The sequence below is a fragment of the Phaenicophaeus curvirostris genome, chromosome 27 (assembly GCF_032191515.1).
Source record: "Phaenicophaeus curvirostris isolate KB17595 chromosome 27, BPBGC_Pcur_1.0, whole genome shotgun sequence".
Lineage (NCBI taxonomy): Eukaryota > Metazoa > Chordata > Aves > Cuculiformes > Cuculidae > Phaenicophaeus > Phaenicophaeus curvirostris.
The window spans coordinates 5,119,661-5,139,948 of record NC_091418.1 but is presented as its reverse complement, the minus strand read 5'-3'; the positions used below and the strand labels follow the sequence as shown (position 1 = coordinate 5,139,948).

General features: G+C 50.6%; 1 protein-coding gene across 1 annotated transcript in view; it reads left to right on the top strand.

Annotated features, from left to right (window-relative positions):
- Positions 1 to 447: 447 nt before the first annotated feature.
- Positions 448 to 20,288, top strand: part of GFPT1 (glutamine--fructose-6-phosphate transaminase 1) — a 42,641-nt gene continuing 22,800 nt past the window's right edge. Inside the window, exons 1-8 of the mRNA XM_069877725.1 lie at positions 448 to 526; positions 12,401 to 12,508; positions 12,945 to 13,052; positions 14,752 to 14,877; positions 15,636 to 15,694; positions 17,069 to 17,203; positions 18,031 to 18,092; positions 18,847 to 18,926. Of these exons, the coding sequence (XP_069733826.1) occupies positions 520 to 526; positions 12,401 to 12,508; positions 12,945 to 13,052; positions 14,752 to 14,877; positions 15,636 to 15,694; positions 17,069 to 17,203; positions 18,031 to 18,092; positions 18,847 to 18,926 (685 nt within the window). The 5' untranslated portion in view covers positions 448 to 519. The remainder of the gene's footprint in view (positions 527 to 12,400; positions 12,509 to 12,944; positions 13,053 to 14,751; positions 14,878 to 15,635; positions 15,695 to 17,068; positions 17,204 to 18,030; positions 18,093 to 18,846; positions 18,927 to 20,288) is intronic.

The window sequence follows — 20,288 nt, the reverse complement described above, 5'->3', positions numbered from 1 at the left end:
AGGGAAAGAACCCCTGTTAGTGAGCGGTGTCCTGTCCCCTGCACTCCCCCACAAGCCCTTTCCCCCCACGGACAGTGGGTGAAGCAGAAATTCAGCACCGATCCCTGCGGGACTCGCCGTGAGGCGCCCCGCCCCCCCCGGGCAGCGCCCGCGGCTGCCACGTCCCGCGCAGGAAAGGGGCGGGGCTACGAAGGGGCGGGGCTTATGAGCTCGGCGGCCAATGGCGAGGGCGGAGATATTAAGGGGGCGTGGCTTAGTGCTGCCGCGGCCAATGACGGGGCGGGGCTCGGGAAGGGGGCGTGGCTTAGGGCTATGCGACCAATCACAGGGGCGGGGTTGGCGAGGGGGCGAGGCTTAGGGGCTCGGCGGCCAATGGGGAGGGCGGAGCTGGCGCTGGGGGGCGGGGCTTAACGGCGCGGCGGCCAATGGGGAGGCGCGCGGCGCGGCTGCGCCCTGGGTCCCGGCCGCGGGCTGGGCAGGCGGCGCGGAGCCGGCGAGGGGCGAGAGGCGAGCGGCACCATGTGCGGTGAGAGGCGGGGGGCGAGCCGCTTGTGTCTGAGGGCCGGGGGGCGTCCTGTGCTGGAGGGGGGAAGCCCCGGGTTCCGGTTGAGGGGCCGGGGGTGCGGTGAGAGCTGTGGGGATTGAGGGGGGTGAATCTCTGTGGGGACGCACCCCACACGGCACCGGGTGAGGGTGGGGGGGCGCCCGTTAGAGCCTCGGAAGGGGAGAGCAGCAGCCGAGGGGCCAGAGAGGGCAGAAAGGCAGAGCCTGGGGCAGGCAGCACCTAGGCGGCGGGAGTCCTGCTGGGGTTTGGGTCGGTGGCGACGCTCCCGAGCCATCCCAGTCGGGTTTGGTTCGTTGATGACGCTCCCGAGCCATCCTGTAAGGGTTTGGGTCAGTGACGATGCTTCTGTGCCATCCCAGCAGGGTTCGGCTCAGTGGCGATGGTCCCGAGCCATCCTGACAGGGCTTACTTTGGTGGTGATGCTCCTGTGCCATCCTGGAAGGGTTTGGTTCAATAGTGATGCTCCCATGCCATCCTGGAAGGGTTTGGTTCAATAGTAATGCTCCTGTGCCATCCTGGGAGGGTTTGGTTCAATAGTAATGCTCCCGTACCATCCTGGAAGGGTTTGGTTCACTAGTGATGCTCCCGTACCATCCTGGAAGGGTTTGGTTCACTAGTGATGCTCCCGTACCATCCTGGAAGGGTTTGGTTCACTAGTGATGCTCCTGTGCCATCCTGGAAGGGTTTGGTTCAATAGTGATGCTCCCGAGCCATCCTGGAAGGGTTTGGTTCAATAGTGATACTCCTGTGCCATCCTGGGAGGGTTTGGTTCAATAGTGATGCTCCCGTACCATCCTGGAAGAGTTTGGTTCAATAGTGATGCTCCTGTGCCACCCTGGAAGGGTTTGGTTCAATAGTGATGCTCCCGAGCCATCCTGGAAGGGTTTGGTTCAATAGTGATGCTCCATGCCATCCCGACAGATCTGGTTCAGTGGTGACGCTCCTGTGCTATCCTGACAGGATTTGGCTTGGTGGTGACACTCCTGTGTCATCTTGACAGGGTTTGGTTCAGTGGCGATGCTTCCGTGCCATTCTAGCAGGGTTTGGCGTGTTGGTGACACTTCTGTGCCATCTCGGCAGGGTTTGGTGTGTTGGTGACACTTCTGTGCCATCCCAGTGGGGTTTGGTTCATTGGTGATGCTCCCGAGCCATCCTGGCAGGGTTTAGTTTGGTGGCAATGCTCCTGAGCCATCCTGGCAGGGTTTAGTTCGGTAACGACTCTCCTGTGCCATCCTGGCAGGGTTTGGTTCAGTGGTGATGCTCCCGTGCCATCCCGGCGGCCTTTGGTTTTCGGTGGGGACATTCCTGTGCCATCCCGGCAGGGTTTGGTGCTGTGGTGACGTTCCTATGCCCCTAGATTTGGTTCGGTGGCGACGCTCCCCTGCCAGTGGGTTTAATTTGGTGGTGACTCTCCCATGATGGGTAGGGTTTGGCTCGGTGGCGACACTCCCTTGCTGGTGGATTTGGTTTGTTGGCAGCGCTTGCAGGGTTTGACTTGGTAGCACTGCTCCCGTGCTGGTGGGGTTTGGTTCCATGGCGATGCTTCCATGTGAGTGGGTTTAATTTAGTGGTGACACTCATGGGTTTTGTTTTGGTGGCGATGCTCCTGTGCCCAATGAGTTTCCGTTGCGTGGCGATGCTCCCGTGCCTGTGGGGTTTGGTCCGGTGGTGATGCCTCTGGTGTCTGTGGGTTTGGTTCGGTGGTGACACTCCTATGCCTTTGGGTTTGGTTCGATGGCAACGCTCCCATAACACCCAGCAGGGTTTGGTTTCGTGGCAATGCTCTTGTGCTCATGGTTTTGGTTTGGTGGAGATGTTCCCATGCCATCCCAGCAGGGTTTGGTTTGGTGGCGATGCTCCCGTGCCATCCCATCGGGGTTTGGTTCAGTGGCGATGCTCTTCTGCCCATGGTTTTGGTTCGGTGACGATGCTCCTGTGCCATCCCAGCGGGTTTGGTTCATTGGTGATGTTCCTGTGCCATCCTGGCCGGGTTTGGTTTGATGGCAATGCTTTTGTGCACATGGGTTTGGTTTGGTGGTGATGCTCCTGTGCCATCCTGTCAGGGTTTGGTTTGGTGGTGATGTTCCCGTGCCATCCTGGTGGGTTTGATTTGATGGCAACACTCTTGTGCCCATGGTTTTGGTTTGGTGGCGATGCTCCCGTGCCATCCCAGCAGGATTTGGTTCGGTGGCGATGTTCCTGTGCCATCCCGGCAGGGTTTTGGTTTGGTGGCAATGTTCTCGTGCCATCCCATTGGGGTTTGGTTTATTGGTGATGTTCCCGTGCCATCCAGGCAGGGTTTGGTTTGGTGATGGTGCTCCTGTGCCATCCAGTTGGGGTTTGGTTCAGTCACGATGCTCCTGTGCCATCCTGACGGGGTTATAGGCTGTGGTTTTCCAAAGCGGTGACGTGACTGTAGGAGCCACGTGCCCCTCTGTCCCGTGTGCATTGTGGGAGAGGTGTTCGGAGTTCACCAGTAGCGTTTCCAAACGTGGCTCTGCCGGTACGGAACAGCCACTCCCACTTCTAGGTGACAAAGCTTGGTTGTTGGTTATTCCTTAGGCATCACAGCTCTGCTGGGGACGCTCGCCCGGCGCTGTGTGTTTGCTCAAGGCAGGTGGTGAGGCAGGCGAGGGGGGTTAATTGTGGCTTAGAAGTGTCCAGCGTGGGGTCACGCGCCAGCTTGTCTCCGTCTGGTCCTGCTTGGGTCCTGTGTCTTGGAAGAGCAGAGCACAACCCAGTGGGCTGCTTTGGTTTTCCAGAGTCGCTGAGGCCATTCCAGTTTCCCGTATCAGCACGGTTACTCTACCTCGGCTTTGGGTCAGAGGAATACAGTCTATCCTTTCTATTCCATTTTCATGTTTTTCCATGGAAATTTATGCAGCAGTGATCCATTGGCCTTTTGTTTTTCCCCATTTCCTGGTTTTGGTGGTTTTTTTTCCTGTATTTTATGTGCCCAATCCATGTGATGCTCTCACACGACTATGAGGTTTATACTTTATGTGCAAGCTGCTGTTTCTTTCTCAGTTTTTGTGAGACTGAAGCGGTTTCACCTTCAAACTGTGGCACGCAGTGGCAATCAGGAATTCATACTGAGCTTACATTTACACTTAACGCTATGTTAATTTGTGTTAAAAGTACAAAGTGGAGCAAAGCTAAGAATAGAAGGGATAATTATTATTATAAATAGCTTGCTGCAAGGATTAAGGATGGTTTTGATGCCTTGTGCTTGCCTTGTTTGAGGTCCAGCCTTCGAAATGTGTGATATCAGCATTCTGCTCTTTGTCTTTTTAATAGCGATAAACCCCAAAAGCGCTGTGGGAAGTTACTTGGTTGCGTCCAAGACTTAATGTACTTCTCCTCAAAGTTCTTCTTGGATATAGAGTCATTTTATGAAACATTCAGAAAAACATCAGGGGTGATCAGCGCAGTTGTTGGGTCTTGGAGCCAGACAGAGCTCCTACAGTGAAAATGAGGAGAGTGTTAACTGAGTAGGGTGATACAGGAGGATCAGCCTTGGGAGCCGAGGAGCTTCTGAAAGCAGGGAGTTCACGGCTGAAGACAGTGAAGGCTTTTATACGGAACAGGAGAACGACTGTTTGGAGCCTGTGGGTGCTCCCGCATGACCACTGAGCCTCGTGGTTGAGGGCTGTTGGCAGAAGGAAGGTAGACGGTCACCATCAGGGAGGTGATTTCACCCCTCCACTCTGCTCTTGTGAGACCCCTTCTGGAATATTGTGTCCAGTTCTGAAATCCCCAACGTAAGAAGGATTGGAATGGTTGGAACGGGTCCAGAGGAGGCCACGAAGATGATGCAAGGGCTGGAACATCTCCCATATGAGGACAGGCTGAGAGGGTTGGGGTTGTTCAGCCTACAGAAGAGAAGGCTCTGAGGAGACCTTAGAGCGACCTTCCAGTACCTGAAGGGCCTCCAAGAAATCTGGGGAGGGACTTTTTATGAGGGCCTGGAGTGATAGGATGGGGAGAAATGGGTATAAATTGGAAGGGGGAAGATTTAGACTAGACATTAGGAAGAATTTCTTCACGATGAGGGTGGGGAGGCCCTGGAACAGGTTGCCCAGAGCAGTGGTGGCTGCCCCATCCCTGGAGGGGTTCAAGGCCAGGTTGGATGGGGCTTGGAGCTCCTGATCCAGTGGGAGGTGTCCCTGCCCATGGCAGGGGGTGGAACTGGATGATTTTTAAGGTCCCTTCCAAACCAAACCATTCTGTGATCTCTGATGCTGCTGGTGGTGAGTGCGCGGCGGGGTTGTCGGTGGTCTCTGCTCACGTTAGGAAGCATTAATTACTGTGGCAGTTTGGATGTTTTCCCACACAGCAGCTGTAGACTCCAGGAAAGGCAGAAGCTGAGCGGATTGAGGTGGTGCCCTCTCATAGTCCTGCGGACGTCGTGAACTGGCAGAGCTGGCTGGTCAGCACTCTGAGTACTTACATGAACCAGGCATAATTATCCCCCCCACCGCAACCAAAGTGACAATCGTTGTGTCTGGGTGTAGAGGGCTCTGATGGCTCTTCCTGCAGCTGCTGTGAGGCCACAGGGGCCAAGGTGCTCAGAGCAGTGACCGCTGAGCCGTCCTGGCTCCTGGCAAGAGCCCTCAGACAACACTTTTATAGCAGAACTGGAAGTCAGGTGTGCATGTCTTTACCCGGCCACGCTGTGTGCCAGGCACCTGGTCCCCGTGCAGATGTTCACCCAGCTCATCACAGACAGGTAGTTGCTAAAATGAAGCTTTATGAACAAATATGGCAGTGCTGCTACTGTTATCGAAGTTCTCCCTCTAAGAGCTTCAGGACTGGAATTACCAACACAATGTTTTCAACGTACTGATAATCTGCTGTTGAAGTTTGCAAGCGTGGGACCTTACGAAGTCCTGTGGTCTGCTGTGCTCCTACTGCTGGGCAGGTAAAGGAAAGCATCCAAAGCAGTGGGACAGCAGGGTGAGGGAGAGGGTTCTGCTCTCTGCTCTGCTCTGGTGAGACCCTATCGGGAGCCCTGTGTGTGGTTCTGGATTCTGGTTCTGAAGTCCTCAGCATAGGAAGGGCATGGATCTGTTGGAGTGAGTCGAGAGGAGGTCATGGAGATGATCTGAGAGCTGGAGCACCTCCCTTGTGAGGACAGGCTGAGAGAGTCAGGGCTGTTCAGCCTGGAGAGGAGAAAGCTCCAGGGAGATGTTAGAGCAGCTTCCAGTATGGAAAGGGGCTCCAGGAAAGCTGGGGAGGGTCTCTGGATCAGGGAGGGCAGGGAGAAAATGAGGGGGAACAGTTTTCAGCTGCAAGAGGGGAGATTGAGATGAGAACTTGGGAGGAAATGTTTTGCTTGTGAGGGTGGGGAGGCCCTGGAGCAGGTTTTCCAGAGCAGGGGTGTCTGCCCCATCCCTGGAGGGGTTCAAGGCCAGGTTGGATGGGGCTTGGAGCCCCTGATCCAGTGGGAGGTGTCCCTGCCCATGGTGGGGGGTGGAGCTGGCTTTGAGGTCCCTTCCAGACCAACCCATTCCATGATTCTGTGATTCTGTATAGATGTGCAGGGGCTCTGGTTTTAGGAGCATTAGTAAAAGCTGGATTTGGTTCTTGGTGTATCCCAGAGTGGGAGTTTGCAGACCCGGCCAGGTATACATTGGGTGTGCTTTGGGCTGAATGCACCAAACCAGTTCTATATCACCTGCAAAATAGTTTGCAGAACAGGTTTCTCAAGGTAGCCAGGCTCAAGGGACAGTCCTGTAAATAAGTAAACCTATTGAATGCCACAGCTGCTTTTAACAACAAAAAGGGATTTGGGATTTAGCTCTGGTGCTACTGGTGATTACGCAGGAGAGCAACAGGCTGAAGAGACTCGAGTTTCAAGTTTTGGGGTTGCAGGCGTGTCAGTGGATCCTGCCCTCCTGCTGCTGTTTGTACACGTGGGGATTTTCCTTTCCATGAAGCGTCAAGCAGTGGCTCTTGCCCAGAATGAGCCCTCAGAACTGGTGTGCTGGTTGTTTAGACTGGAGCAATCTTGTCTTTCTTATAGCTGGGGAGGTGTGGATGTGGGTGGCACAAGGAGCATCTAGTGGACAAATGTCACTCTTCACCGAGTGGATGTTTTTCCACTTTGCTTTTTTCCCAACGTGGACTAGATGAAATGTGAACTCTCCTATGTGCAGCCAGCAGACACAGTAGTGACAGTCTGCTTGTTTCTGACCTTGCACCTATAGAATCACCAGGTTGGAAAAGACCCACCGAATCATCGAGTCCAACCATTCCCATCAATCACTAACCCATGTCCCTCAGCACCTCATCCACCTGTCCCTTAAACCCCTCCAGGGAAGGTGAATCAACCCCCTCCCTGGGCAGCCTCTGCCAGTGCCCAGTGACCCTTTCTGTGAAATATTTTTTCCTGCTGTCCAGCCTGAACCTCCCCTGGTGGAGCTTGAGGCCATTCCCTCTCGTCCTGTCCCCTGTCACTTGGGAGAAGAGCCCAGCTCCCTCCTCTCCACAACCTCCTTTCAGGGAGTTATAGAGAGCAATGAGGTCTCCCCTCAGCCTCCTCTTCTCCAGCCTAAACACCCCCAGCTCTCTCAGACGCTCCTCATAATCCTTGTTCTCCAGCCCCTTCCCCAGCTTCGTTGCTCTTCTCTGGACTCGCTCCAGATCCTCAACATCCTTCTTGTGGTGAGGGACCCAGAACTGACCCCAGGATTCAAGGAGCGGTCAGGCAGTGCTGTTTGTGCTGTTGCGTTATGCAGCGTTCCACCTCGCCCAGCCACTGGGCAGCAAATTGCAGGAGCCAACTCCAGCGGGTTTGGGGCATCGGTTCTGGGACTCTGCTCTTCGCTGCAATGAGTATTGGTGGTGGAACTTGCTGTCGCTGCCTGGTGTCTCCCCTGATGTAGCTTGAAGACAAATCTTTTTACCACTTTACCCCGTCTGTGACGTGGATGATGTGTGTAAGTTGGTAGCCTGCGTCTAATTTGTTGAAGACTGAAGGCCTAGTAATCATCACCAGGATAAAGGATTCTTTGGGACTGCCAAGTGGATGTGCTGATAGCATCGCCTGTTGAAACGGTTTTAAAGGTATAAAGGAATTTGTAAATCTGACATAAACCTAGCCTGAAGGCTTTCTACTTTTATGGGAAAAGGATTAGGAGAAGCTGTTCTGGAGTAACTTTGCATATTCAAGGCACTGGAGAAGATAATTTATTCTTTCCTGGAAGTGGTGATTCATTTTCCTGTGAACTTAGCATGAAATAAAGGAACAGGAGCACCAAGGAGTTGGTGGGGAAATTATGTTCTTAGAAGTAATCTTTTAGCGACGGTGAACAATAGAATTCATGACCATCCATTTGGTAAAAGTGCTGTTCTGTTAAAATTTGTTGCTGTTGGTAGGGAGGTCTTTATGGAGCTGTTGTTAGGAATGCCTCGGTTTTGTGCCTGAACATTAAAAACTGGTTCTAAGAGAGAGCTGAGCTTCCCAAGCAGCTAAATACCTGTTCTGCTGGTGGCTCATCAGGTGAGGTTTGTAAGGCAAACCTACAAGAAAGGAAATGTTTCATGTTCTAAAGTATATTGTTTGAGATATGGCACTTCGGAGAAGCAGGCAGGACTTCTCCAGCAGGTCATGGATTGAGTACGGGAAGCTCACACGCTTTGCACAGCTAGGCTGAAGAGACTCACTCAAAGTTGAGACACTAGTTAAAATATTTTCATAGAATCGTAGAATAACCAGGTTGGAAGAGACCCACCGGGTCATCGAGTCCAACCATTTTCTTATGTTGCAAATCATGGGTGCTGTTCTCGTGTTGTTAGTGTCAAGTCCTGCAGTACGTGAGCTTATTCCAGTCAGGTGCTGTGTTTTCTGAGCCTGTCAGCTATCAGCTCCTGAGTATCTCTTATTTCAGCTAGGAGTTCACAATTATATAAACATTGCTGGGCCAGAATGAAGTTCATGAGTGGTTTTTGGTTTCACATGGCATGTATTTTACCTTGAACAGTGCCCACTCAAGGCTCGTCAAGGTAGTGTAATGAAATATCAGTCATGGATCCTGATTTTCTGTAATATTTTCTCTTTCTGGCCTGTCCTGGAGCCCAAGTTCTGGACCTGAGTTGATCTGAAACTGCAAGTCTTCTTTTCACGTCTGCAGGGACCTGAGGTGCATGATGGGTTTTTTTGGAATTTTCTGCTTGGACTTACGTTTTCCACATTTCCAGCACCTGGCATCTGGGTTGGCAGGGGGGATGAGATGGAGGAGCACCAAGTGGGACCTTGCTAGACTGGCCTTGGAATTTCATCAAAACCAGCATGTTTCGATTGATGCATCCAAAGCAGTGGGACCAGCAGGGCCACGGATGGGATTCTCCCCCTCTATTCTGCTCTGGTGAGACCCCACCTGGAGCTCTGCGTTCAGCTCTGGAGTCCTCAGCACATGAAGGACACGGAGCTGTTGGAGCGAGTCCAGAGGAGGCCACGGAGGTGGTCTGAGGACTGGAGCACCTCCTGTACGCGGACAGGCTGAGAGAGTTGGGGTTGTTCAGCCTGGAGAAGAGAAACCTCCAGGGAGAACTTAAGGCAGCTTCTAGTACCTGAACGGGCTGCGGGAAAGCTGGAGAGGGGCTCTTGGTCAGGGAGTGCAGGGATAGGACGAGGGGGAGTGGTTTTGAGCTGCAAGAGGGGAGATTGAGATGAGATCTTGGGGAGAAATGTTTTGCTGTGAGGGTGGGGAGGCCCTGGAGCAGGTTGCCCAGGACAGTGGTGGCTGCCCCATCCCTGGAGGGGTTCAAGGCCAGGTTGGATGGGGCTTGGAGCCCCTGATCCAGTGGGAAGTGTCCCTGCCCATGGCAGGGGTGGGACTGGATGGGCTTTGAGGTCCCTTCCAACCCAAACCATTCTGTGCTTCTATGACTGTTGTGATTTTAATTAATTACCCCTTCAAAAACTGGCGCTGTGTGCTCCTTGCAGAAGCCTTCAAACAGCTGTAAAGGTCTCTGCAGTTTAAAGCTTTCCATCCTTTGGATTGTGTAGGTTGCTTTGGGCATCAGCACAGGGAGGGAGAGACGAAGGCTTTAACAAGACAGTGGGAGTTGGAGGAAAGGTCTGAACCACAAGGTAGGGCTGCTGGATGCCACGTCTTCCAATTACCACCCTGGAGAAGGCTGGGTTTTGGAGCTAGATGAAGCGATCCCTTGTTCAGCTTTTGAGGAAAAAGAGGTTCTTTTCTTCAATGGCCAGGGCTCTGCGTCACGCTGGGACACCAGTGTCACCTGGGTGCCCTTTGGCTGTACGCGGACACAGCAGGTTTGTCTGCAGAGCCCCTCCTGGGGGCTGTGGGGGAAATAAACAGCTCAAAAATAGCTCCAGTCAGTGAAGCCTAACGAGCACTGAATGCTTTGGGTCTTTTTCTCACCTATGTTTCTGTCAAGGGCAATGGAGTTGTAAAACAGAGGCAGGTACAAGGTGTGACTGCTCATACGTTCCCGAATAACCTAGTAGTTAGGGCAGAGTCAGTGAAAATGCTGTTTTCTGAATGCGGATTGAGACTTTCTCCAGTTAGGAAGAATTCCAGCAGTATAGGATGTTTGCAGAGGAGAAGATGAACAATAGTTGAAAATACTTCTGGTAAATGAAGCCGTTATTTACTCGTAATTCATGTGATCAGATGTCATAAATGGGTAATAAACCTTCAAATATTTGATTTTAACATGCAGATTAGTAAGTCCTGCATTTGGCAGGACTCCTGTTCCTTTACACTGGCCTTATTGTCCCATTTTTTGCTTTAACTATTCTATTTATTTAATGTTTTGGGGTTTTTTTCCTGCTTGAAGTGAGTTTTAACCCTGTCTGCTTGCCTTCTCTGTAAACTGTGTCTTTCACAGGGGAGCTTGTAGAATTCCATTTCCATCGTGGCGTCTCCATTATCACTCCAGCCATTTTCCTGTCAAGATGTAAAAGCTGAATGGTGTCAAACCTGAATCTCCTGATTATTACGCGGCTGTCTTTTTTTGAAGAGTCTGTCTGTGTATTTTTAAGTATCGATACTGTATTTCAAGCATTAATACTGTATGTAAGGCCAACCATGTCCTGGGCTGCATCAGAAGTAGCGTGGCCAGCAGGGTGAGGGAGGGGATTCTGCCCCTCTGTTCCTCTCTTGTGAGACCTCATCTGGAGTCCTGTGTCCAGTTCTGGAATCCTTAACATAAGAAGGAGATGGAACTGTTGGAACGGGTCCCGAGGAGGCTACAAGTATGATCTGGGGGCTGGAGCACCTCCCATAGGAGGACAGGCTGAGAGAGTTTGGGTTGTTGAGCCTGGAGAAGAGAAGGCTCTGGGGAGACCTTAGAGCAGCTTCCAACCCAAACTGTTCTATGATTCTATGATTTGTAGTTCGTTTAGGTGGCTTGGTTTTGTAGTCTTTGTATTTGCTCTTAAGAAGCACTGAATTCCTTGCTTTTGAGGGTTTTTTTTTGTGGTATTCTTAGTCTTAGATTCAGATTTTTTTCTCACTCCTCGTGAATAATCTTAATAATTGTGCTGTAATGAATAGGTTATTTCAATGCCTGAGACAAATGCCAAGTTGGCTTCTTTCTGGAGGGATGCGTTCTGTTTGTTTGCAGTACAAGTAGCAATAAACACTGCTGGTTTTCTCTCTCATTCCAGATGAACCTTCCCTTCCTGGGGGAAGCCAGTTCCTACTTTGTCCCCTGGCATTTTGTTGTGCGCTGCTGGCAGTTGTGATCTGTGGCAAGACCTCATTGCTCTCTGCAACTCCCTGAAAGGAGGTTGTGGAGAGGAGGGAGCTGGGCTCTTCTCCCAAGTGATATGGGACAGGACGAGAGGGAATGGCCTCAAGCGCCACCAGGGGAGGTTCAGGCTTGGCATCAGGAAAAATTTTTTCATGGAAAGGGTCATTGGGTACTGGCAGAGGCTGCCCAGGGAGGGGGTTGAGTCACCTTCCCTGGAGGGGTTTAAGGGACGGGTGGATGAGGTGCTGAGGGACATGGGTTAGTGATTGATGGGGATGGTTGGACTCCATGATCCGGTGGGTCTTCTCCAACCTGCTGATTCTATGATTCTATGAATCAACTTTTGTGTCATTGGGTGTTTTTTGATCCGGGTGTGACTGAACTTGTTAAAACGTGCAGAGATAATGACTGCTCAAGCTACTGTCTGGTTTGGGTTCTGATTTAACAAAGATGTCAGCCCTGCCTGCAGGGTCACAGTTCTGGTCTAAGGCTGGTTTTTTAGAATCATAGAACCATGAAAGCGTTTGGGTTGGAAGAGACCTCAAAGCCCATCCAGTTCCACCCCCTGCCATGGGCAGGGACACCTCCCGCTGGATTTGTGTCCTGTCCACGGCATTGTCTCCTGACAGCTCATTCTATCGTGCTGGTCCTTTCTGCTGTTGCATCCAGGCTTGTTCTGGTCAGGTGCTTTCAGTGTCACGTGAAGGATGCTGGCATTCTGGTTGTCCAAAGCAGTGGTGGCTGCCCCATCCCTGGAGGGGTTCAAGGCCAGGTTGGATGGGCCTTGGAGCAACCTGATCTGGTGGAAGGTGTCTCTTCCCATGGCAGGGGGTGTGACTGGGTGGGCTTTAAGGTCCTTTCTGACCCAAACTGTTCTGTGATTCTATGATTTTGTGGTTATTTTGATCTCTTAAATGTTAGTGACATCTCCACTGGAGCTGTGGTGGGTAAGGAAAGCTGGAGATGCGATGGTCCCTTCCTGCCTGGGGTTCTCAGTGCAAAGGCCTGTTTGTTTTCGCTTGGTCCTCACACCAAGTAGATGGCGTCTACAGAGTTTGCTAAGCTGTGATTTTGTTACAATATTTGCTCTTTTCCCCCATACAGGCATCTTTGCTTACCTGAACTACCATGTTCCCCGGACAAGACGGGAGATCCTGGAGACTCTTATCAAAGGGCTCCAGCGGCTGGAGTACAGGGGCTATGATTCTGCAGGTATTTATCTCCCAGCAACAAGGGTTCTTTTCTTCAGTTTTGGCTTGTAAATGGTGATTTTAGTGGTGTGTTTGTGAATGGTTTCTACTGTCTCCTGTTTTTGAAGAAAGCTGAAGCACAAACTGGGTGTGTCTGTGGGAAAGGTTTGGATTAGCTTTCAAGTACAGGTTTCCATTAAACACTCTTGATGCCTGTTACCTGAGGCTGTAAAAGTACCTGCAAGCTGAGGAGAGAACACCTCACTTCCAATCCAAGGGGGGGTTATTTGGAGGTTCTGCTTGGGGGGACAGGGCAGTGTGAAATAAAAAGCACAGGCAGTATTTGTGTACAATACTGTAATGTGCTTCCTGCCCTTCATGGAGTCATGGAATGGTTTGAGTTGGAAGGGACCTTAAAGATCAAACACGTTCACACTTTCTTCTCATTCTGTGCTCAGGTGTGGGAGTCGATGGCGGAAACGACAAAGACTGGGAAGCTAACGCTTGCAAAATCCAGCTTATCAAACAGAAGGGGAAAGTGAAGGCTCTGGATGAAGAGGTGCACAGTATGTATTTCCCTTTTGTTCTTTGCCTGCTCTCTTTCCTTGCAATGTTCTCTCCTCTCGTCTGTGTTTGACTATTCCCTGTTCTCACTGGAAACACTGTGTTTCCGTATAACTGGGTCTAAAGTGCCAGAGGCTCAAACACTCACATGTGTGTTGTGAAAAACCCCATGATTCTTTGAATGTTGTCATGAAGTTACAAAGAAGTCCTTGTTGCTCAAGACAAAGGAATTGCATCCTATTGAAGTCAAATAGGAGTGGACTACGTTTTAGAAACAGACCCCAAAAAACCCCAAACGAAAAAACCTTAAGCTGGGGAAAGGGGAATTACTGGGATTTAGATATCAGACTTTTTCGCTTGGACAAAAAAAAAATAACTGCTCTAATAACTGCACCAGTTGAACTTTAGATTTTCCTGTGTAATGCTTGTCCTGGCCATCGGAGTGCTGACAGGCTACAGGAGAGCACTGGTGTCTGTGTGTAACTGTCCAGTTTGTGAGAACACGGTGAGGTCTTCTGCTTCTTCATGTTCCCTAGATTTAAACGTTAAGTCCATGAAATCTGTGCAGAACACAAAGAAACACAAAGTCTATGTGTGCGGAATGCAGGTAAGCTGTGTGAGATCAGGGAGATGCTTTTCTGAGGAGTTAGGATCTCTAGTTTGCAATCAAGAGCTGCCGTGGTGTTGCAACTTGACTTCTTGTAGCCCATACTAGTTTTAGCCTCGCGGTCTGGTTATGCATAAGGAAGGTGGGGAATTCTAGAGAAAAGCAGGAGCTGGAAAGGCCAGGTGAGGAGGTATGTGCATTACAGAGAGAGAAGATAGACAAAATATCTCTGGAGAAACACTTGCCTGCTCAGGAAAATTTCAGGATACACAATTTTAAAGAGATTGTGGATACACTTGGGGAACAAAAGGAGTATTTTGTTCCCAAAGAAATATTTCTGCTAAGGATGTGCTTTCTAGGACAAGGGGTGGTGATAAATACTGTTGTTACGGTGTCACGCAACTGTGAAATGGGCTGGGTTCGTCACAGCTGACAGCAGGTGACAGGATGGCAAGGTGCGCCCAGAGAGAGAAACTACAGCTGGATTCTTTCTTAGAAGTTGTTTGGTTTTGGCAGGGCGAGGAATGCAGGGAGGTTCCTTGTGCGCCTGCATTCTGAAGCCCCTGATAGCAGGCTTGCTGCCCTGTTGAGCTTGCTGGTTCTGTTTCCCTGTCAGTGTTGCTGTCCCGTGGTCTCTGGAGGCCTGCGGAGATGCCCGTGTTTGCTTTCAGGAAGGGACAGCCCCTCAGTACTAAAAACTTGAACTTCTGGGGGTGTTTAGCCTGGAGAAGAGGAGGCTGAGGGGAGACCTCATTGCTCTCTCCAACTCCCTGAAAGGAGGTTGTGGAGAGGAGGGAGCTGGGCTCTTCTCCCAAGGGACAGGGGACAGGACAAGAGGGAATGGCCTCAAGCTCCACCAGGGGAGGTTTAGGCTGAACATTAGGAAAAGATTTTTCAGGGAAAGGGTCATTGGGCACTGGCAGAGTCTGCCCAGGGAGGGGTTGAGTCCCCTTCCCTGGAGGGGTTTAAGGGACGGGTGGATGAGGTGCTGAGGGACATGGGTTAGTGATTGATGGGAATGGTTGGACTTGATGATCCGGTGGGTCTCTTCCAACCTGGTGGTGATTTGATGTGATTCTATGATTCTTCTGCAGAGCAACAGGACATGGACCTTGACATTGAGTTTGATGTACACCTTGGAATTGCCCACACCCGTTGGGCTACCCATGGCGAGCCCAGTCCTATCAACAGCCACCCACAGCGCTCGGATAAGAACAATGGTGAGTGTGTCTGCTTGAGGAAGAAGGCTTGGTGCTGTCTGGAACAGCTTGGTGCTGTCTGCAAAGCCTGGTGTCCCACAGCGAGGTGGCTGGACCCAGGGCAGGGGTTTGTTGCGGGCTCTGATGTTGAGTCCAGTTCCTGTGAAGCCAGAGGGGTTTGGCCTTCGTTTCTGGCCACAGCGTATGTTTGCAGCAGGGAATGATCTCAGGAAAGGTTGGCATTAGTATGCAGAGGTGGGGTGGGTGCTCCAGGAGGAGAGAAACACAGAATGGAATCAGATGGTATGAATTTTCATGGCTGTTCTTTGGACTGGAATTCTGTACACCTTTTTTTCCCCCACATTTATTTATGCTTTCCCTTAATCCCCACTGCACAGAAGGGTGCTGGTCGGCTCCGTGCAGCTTGGTTAGTGTCTGGTGTAGCTGCTCGAGGAGCGAGCTGGTAGGAGGAACGTGTTTAATTGCTTCCAGCAGGCTGGAAACTGCCAGACACATAAGTGCCTCCAGAAGATTTGCAGGATCTCAGTAGCCCTAGTGGCACCCGGGTTGTTACTGTCTCCTGCCACTACCAGACACACCAAACAGGGCAGAGCAAGGAAATCACACCAGGAGGTGAAACTGCTCTTTATTCAGCCAAGTATGGCTTTTCACACAATAGTTTTGTGGTGTCTCCTGTCTGCGTTACACGGCCGCAGGTGCCCGCTGCCCACCCAGGGGGCTGGGGCTGAGCGGGGCCTTTTCTCTCTCTCTCTCTCCAGAGTTCATCGTCATCCACAACGGCATCATCACCAACTACAAAGACCTGCGGAAATTCCTGGTGAGTGGCTCCTCTGCTCACACTCTTCCACTCACAGAATTATAGAATGGTTTGGGTTAGAAGGGAGCTCAAAGCCCATACATTTCCACCCCCTGCCAAGGGCAGGGACACCTCCTACTGGATCAGGCTGCTAAAGGAGGAAGGAGGGAAGGAATAAGGAAACAAAGAAAGAAGAAGAAAAAGAAAGAAGAAAAAAGGAAATGTCAGGAGGAGGAGAAAAGGAAGTTGGAAAGAATAAGAAAGGCAGAAAAGGTTGGAAGAGGGAACGCAGTAGGTAAGGAAAAGGCAAGACAGGAAAGAAGAAAGGGAGAAAAAGGAAGGAAGGAAGAGTAAATGCAGGAAGGAAGAGAAGAAAAGGCAGGAGGGAAGGAAAAAAGGAAGGAAGAAGAAGGGCAGGAAAGAAAAAAATATGAAGGAAGGAAGAGGAAAGGAAGGATGGAAAAAGGAAAGGCAGGAAAGAAGAAAGACCACGAAAACAAGAAAGGAAAGGCAGGAGGAAAGGAAAAAAGGAGGAGAAAAAAGAAAGGCAGGAAAGAAGGATGAAAGAAAGGAAATGATGGAGGGATGAAGGAAGGAAAAGGCAGGAAGCGTAAAAAGAAAAGACAGGAAATGCAGGAGGGAGGCAGGAACAAAGGAAGAGAGGAGAAGTTGGAGGAAAGAGGAAAGGTAGGATAGAAGAAAGAGAGGAAAGGCAGGAGGGAATGAGATAAGGAAAAGGAAATGTAGGAAGAAGGAAATAGAAGAGAAGTAACAGGAAGAAGAAAGGTGGAAAAGAAGGATGAAAGGGAAGTGTGTAGGAAGGAAGAGGAAGGCAGGAAAGAAGAATGAAAAAAAGCAAAGTACGAAGGAAGACATAAGGAAGGATGGTTTGAAAAAGGAAAGGTAAAGGAAAAACGAAGAAGAAAGGAAGGAAGGATAGAAAAAGGAAGAGAAGGAAAAGCAGTATGGAAGGAGAAAGGCAAGGAAAGGCAGGTAAGAAGGGGGAAAAAGCAAGAAGAAAGGAAAAAGAAGGAAGAGAAAAGGTGGAAAAGGATGAAAGAAAGCAAAGTATGAAGGAAGGGAAAAGGAAAGAAGGGGGAAGGAGGGCTGGGATAAATGGAAAGGGAAGAAAATAAAAGGGGAGGGAAAAAGGAAAGGTGGGGAGGAAGGCAGGAGATAGGAAGAAGGAAAAGCAAGAAAAAGGAAAAAAGGAAGGAAAAGGAAATGGAGGAACAAAGGAAAGAAAAAAGGAAAGAAAGAACAGAAAAGTAAAAGAGAATAGGAAAGAAGGAAGGAAAAGGAGGGCTGGAAAGAAAGGGAATACAAGGAAAGCAAAGCAAGGTTGGAAGGGGAGGCATAGAGCAGCCGGTTACCCAGCATGTGCTGTCGCTGCAGGAGAGCAAGGGCTACGACTTCGAGTCGGAGACGGACACAGAGAGCATCGCCAAACTGGTCAAGTACATGTACGACAACCGGGACAGCGACGACATCAGCTTCACCACCCTGGTGGAGAGGGTCATCCAGCAGCTGGTAATGCTGGGAGCAGCGTGGGGGCACGGGGACCGGGTTGTCCTGCAGGACGTTCTGTGGCGCACGTTAAGGAATGGCTTTGTCTTTCCGACCTCTGACAATGTGTCTCGGACGTACATTTGTTTTGCTTTTACACCAGTCAACACTTATGGTTTAGTGATTGATAGGAATGGTTGGACTCGATGATCCAGCGGGTCTTTTCCAACCTAGTGATTCTGTGGTTCGTGCTGAAAACCTCTGAATTGTGGGGCACGACAGCATCTGGAGGCTGCCAGGCTGTGGCTGTTGGGTGGCCTGAGGGAAACTGTGCTTCAGATCGCCAGAAAGCTGCATCTGGCAGGGTTGCTGACCCCTTGTGGGAGCAGCCCTGCATGGCCTGGGGTTCCCAGTGTCCACCCTTCGCAAGCTGGAAGCAAGTCCAACTTCCCAAGTAGCAGCAGCAGAGAAATTCTACTGGCAGATTGTGCTGTCGGTGCCACTGCACCTGAGCTACCGCTCTAAGGTTCTGGCACTTCTTTCACCTGTTTTTTGCCTTTGCAAGTCCCCTCAGTGCAGTCCAAACCAAGGCAGGAGCGTTTGTGGTGTCTGCGAGCTCAGAAGCCCCATGAAGTGACTGAGAATGAGCCACCAGGGCTCAGGGGAGGGACACTCTCCCAGAATGAGGTGCCTGGAGCTTCTGGTGGGTCTGAAGATGGCTGTGAAACCTTCTGTTCAGGATCTCTTCCTTATCTGCAGTAATAAGGGTGCAGGTTCTGTGCTGGGAACCCTAAAACGGTGGCACAAGCCTCAACTGAATGGATAAACAGTTTGTATTTCTGTTGTTCCAGGAAGGTGCTTTCGCCCTTGTGTTCAAAAGTGTTCACTATCCTGGCCAAGCAGTCGGTACCAGGTGAGTATTGCTGCGGGAAAGAATGTTCTTGTTGCACCCTACGTATCACCCTTTTTAGTCCCACCGAATTGGAAGATGATGAAGTAGAGATTGTCCTCCTCATGCTGTGTTTGCTGGGAGCAGAGGGGCTGTTGGTTTTCTTCTTCATTCTCTTGTTTTGCATTTATGCTAAGTGGAATTCCCCAAAAATGTTAGGAAAATTTCTCAGTGACCCCCTGTATCACAGCAGGTCTGGAACAGCTTCTTTCTAGACTGGGGTTGTGCAAGGTTTGGTAGGAGATGGGCTTCCCTCTCCCTTTGTGTTTGCATTTGTGGCTGCATTTGGCCAAGTCTTCTGTTTGACTTGAAGCTGGGCCAGCCTGGTGCTCCAGTTTTCTACTCTGCTCTTCTAAACATCAGTTGGGCTGGTTTAGCCATACCCGTGCCGGGCACAGGTTTGGATTTTGGTGCTGACAGCAGTTTGTAGATACGTACGGCGAGTACCAGCCAGTGTGTCCCTGGTTCAGGTGTCCGTGGAGCTGGAGTTACTCTTGCAGAGTTTCCACTGAACATGAGCCATATTCCTCATGTCCTTGCATTGTGTTTATTCTGGGATTCTTTCGCTCTGTCTTGTGTCTGCAGCACCAACAGCTTCTCTGGGAGCAGCTTGCTCTTTTTTCAGCGAAGTTCTGTTGCTGTGCTGGAGAAGAACTGCCCCTTGGCAGGATGTTGAATCTTTGGGTGCTGAGGGTTGTCACTTGATGTCTCCTTGCAGGCGAGGCAGCCCCCTGCTCATCGGAGTGCGCAGCGAGCACAAGCTCTCCACCGACCACATCCCGATTCTCTACCGGACGGGTAAGTGTGAGCACCCCCTTCTCCAGAGGACTCACATTGTGGTCACGCTCAGACCAATGTATGAGCATGGACACAACAGGCTGTTCCGTGCTCTGGAATAGCTATTATGCTTGTAAACATTCATCTGTAAACTAAGCCATTACAATAAAGAGCTTTTCTTTTTTGAATCAAGTTTTTAACCACGTGCTATACCACCCTAGACCATTACTCTGCTGAAGGATGTGCTTCTCCCTGCTCTCTGCAGAGCAGAACTGACCTCTAGTTTTATAATTGGAGCTTTAATGTCCAGTGGTTGCAAGGAAACCGCATCTTAATGCAGCAGAATAGAATAAAATAGAATAGAATAGTTCAGTATAGCGAAGTTAATTAACTTAGGTAATTCAGTTTGTGTTTTGTATGTGACGTGTTGGCATTTGTGGGCTGCTTGTTCTGGGCCCCTCACCACAAGAAGGATGTTGAGGCTCTGGAGCGAGTCCAGAGAAAAGCAATGAAGCTGAGGAAGGGGCTGGAGAACAAGGATTGCGAGGAGCATCTGAGAGAGCTGGGGGTGTTTAGCCTGGAGAAGAGGAGGCTGAGGGGAGACCTCATTGCTCTCTGCAACTCCCTGAGAGGAGGTTGTAGAGAGGAGGGAGCTGGGCTCTTCTCCCAAGGGACAGGGGACAGGATGAGAGGGAATGGCCTCAAGCTCCACCAGGGGAGGGTCAGGCTGAACACAAGGAAAAAATTTTTCACAGAAAGGGTGATTGGGCCCTGTCCGAGGCTGCCCAGGGAGGGGGTTGAGTCACCTTCCCTGGAGGGGTTTAAGGGATGGGTGGATGAGGTGCTGAGGGACATGGGTTAGTGACTGATGGGAATGGTTGGACTTGATGATCCGATAGGTCTTTTCCAACCTGCTGATTCTATGATTCAAGAACAACAGTGACCTTGCTTTGGAGGCTGTGGGCCTTGCACCACCATGAACCTTTCCAGCATCATTTTTAAGCCATGGAATGCTGTTACCCGTGATGTGGCAATCTGTTTTCTGTCCATCTTTCTCTCACACATGGGTTTTACCACCCTAGAGAAGTCATTGCAGCCTTGAAAATTAGAAGTGGCTAAAAGTTGGCCTGTAATTTACTCTTGTCAGAGGGTCTGAACCTCTTCGTTCCCTGGGTGCTGGCCTGGGGCTCTGAGCACTGCAGTGACTTGCTGTCACCGTGTCTCTTAGCGTTGCTCGTAGTAACTGGCTGCCCTGTAATGGGAAGAACCAGTCCCTGTGAGTTTACTCCTGATCGATGTTGGATAATTAGCACTAATCCTTAATGTACGTATGTAACACTTCCCATTTTTCTCACTGTTCAGCTGAAGTTTTTGTGCATTTTT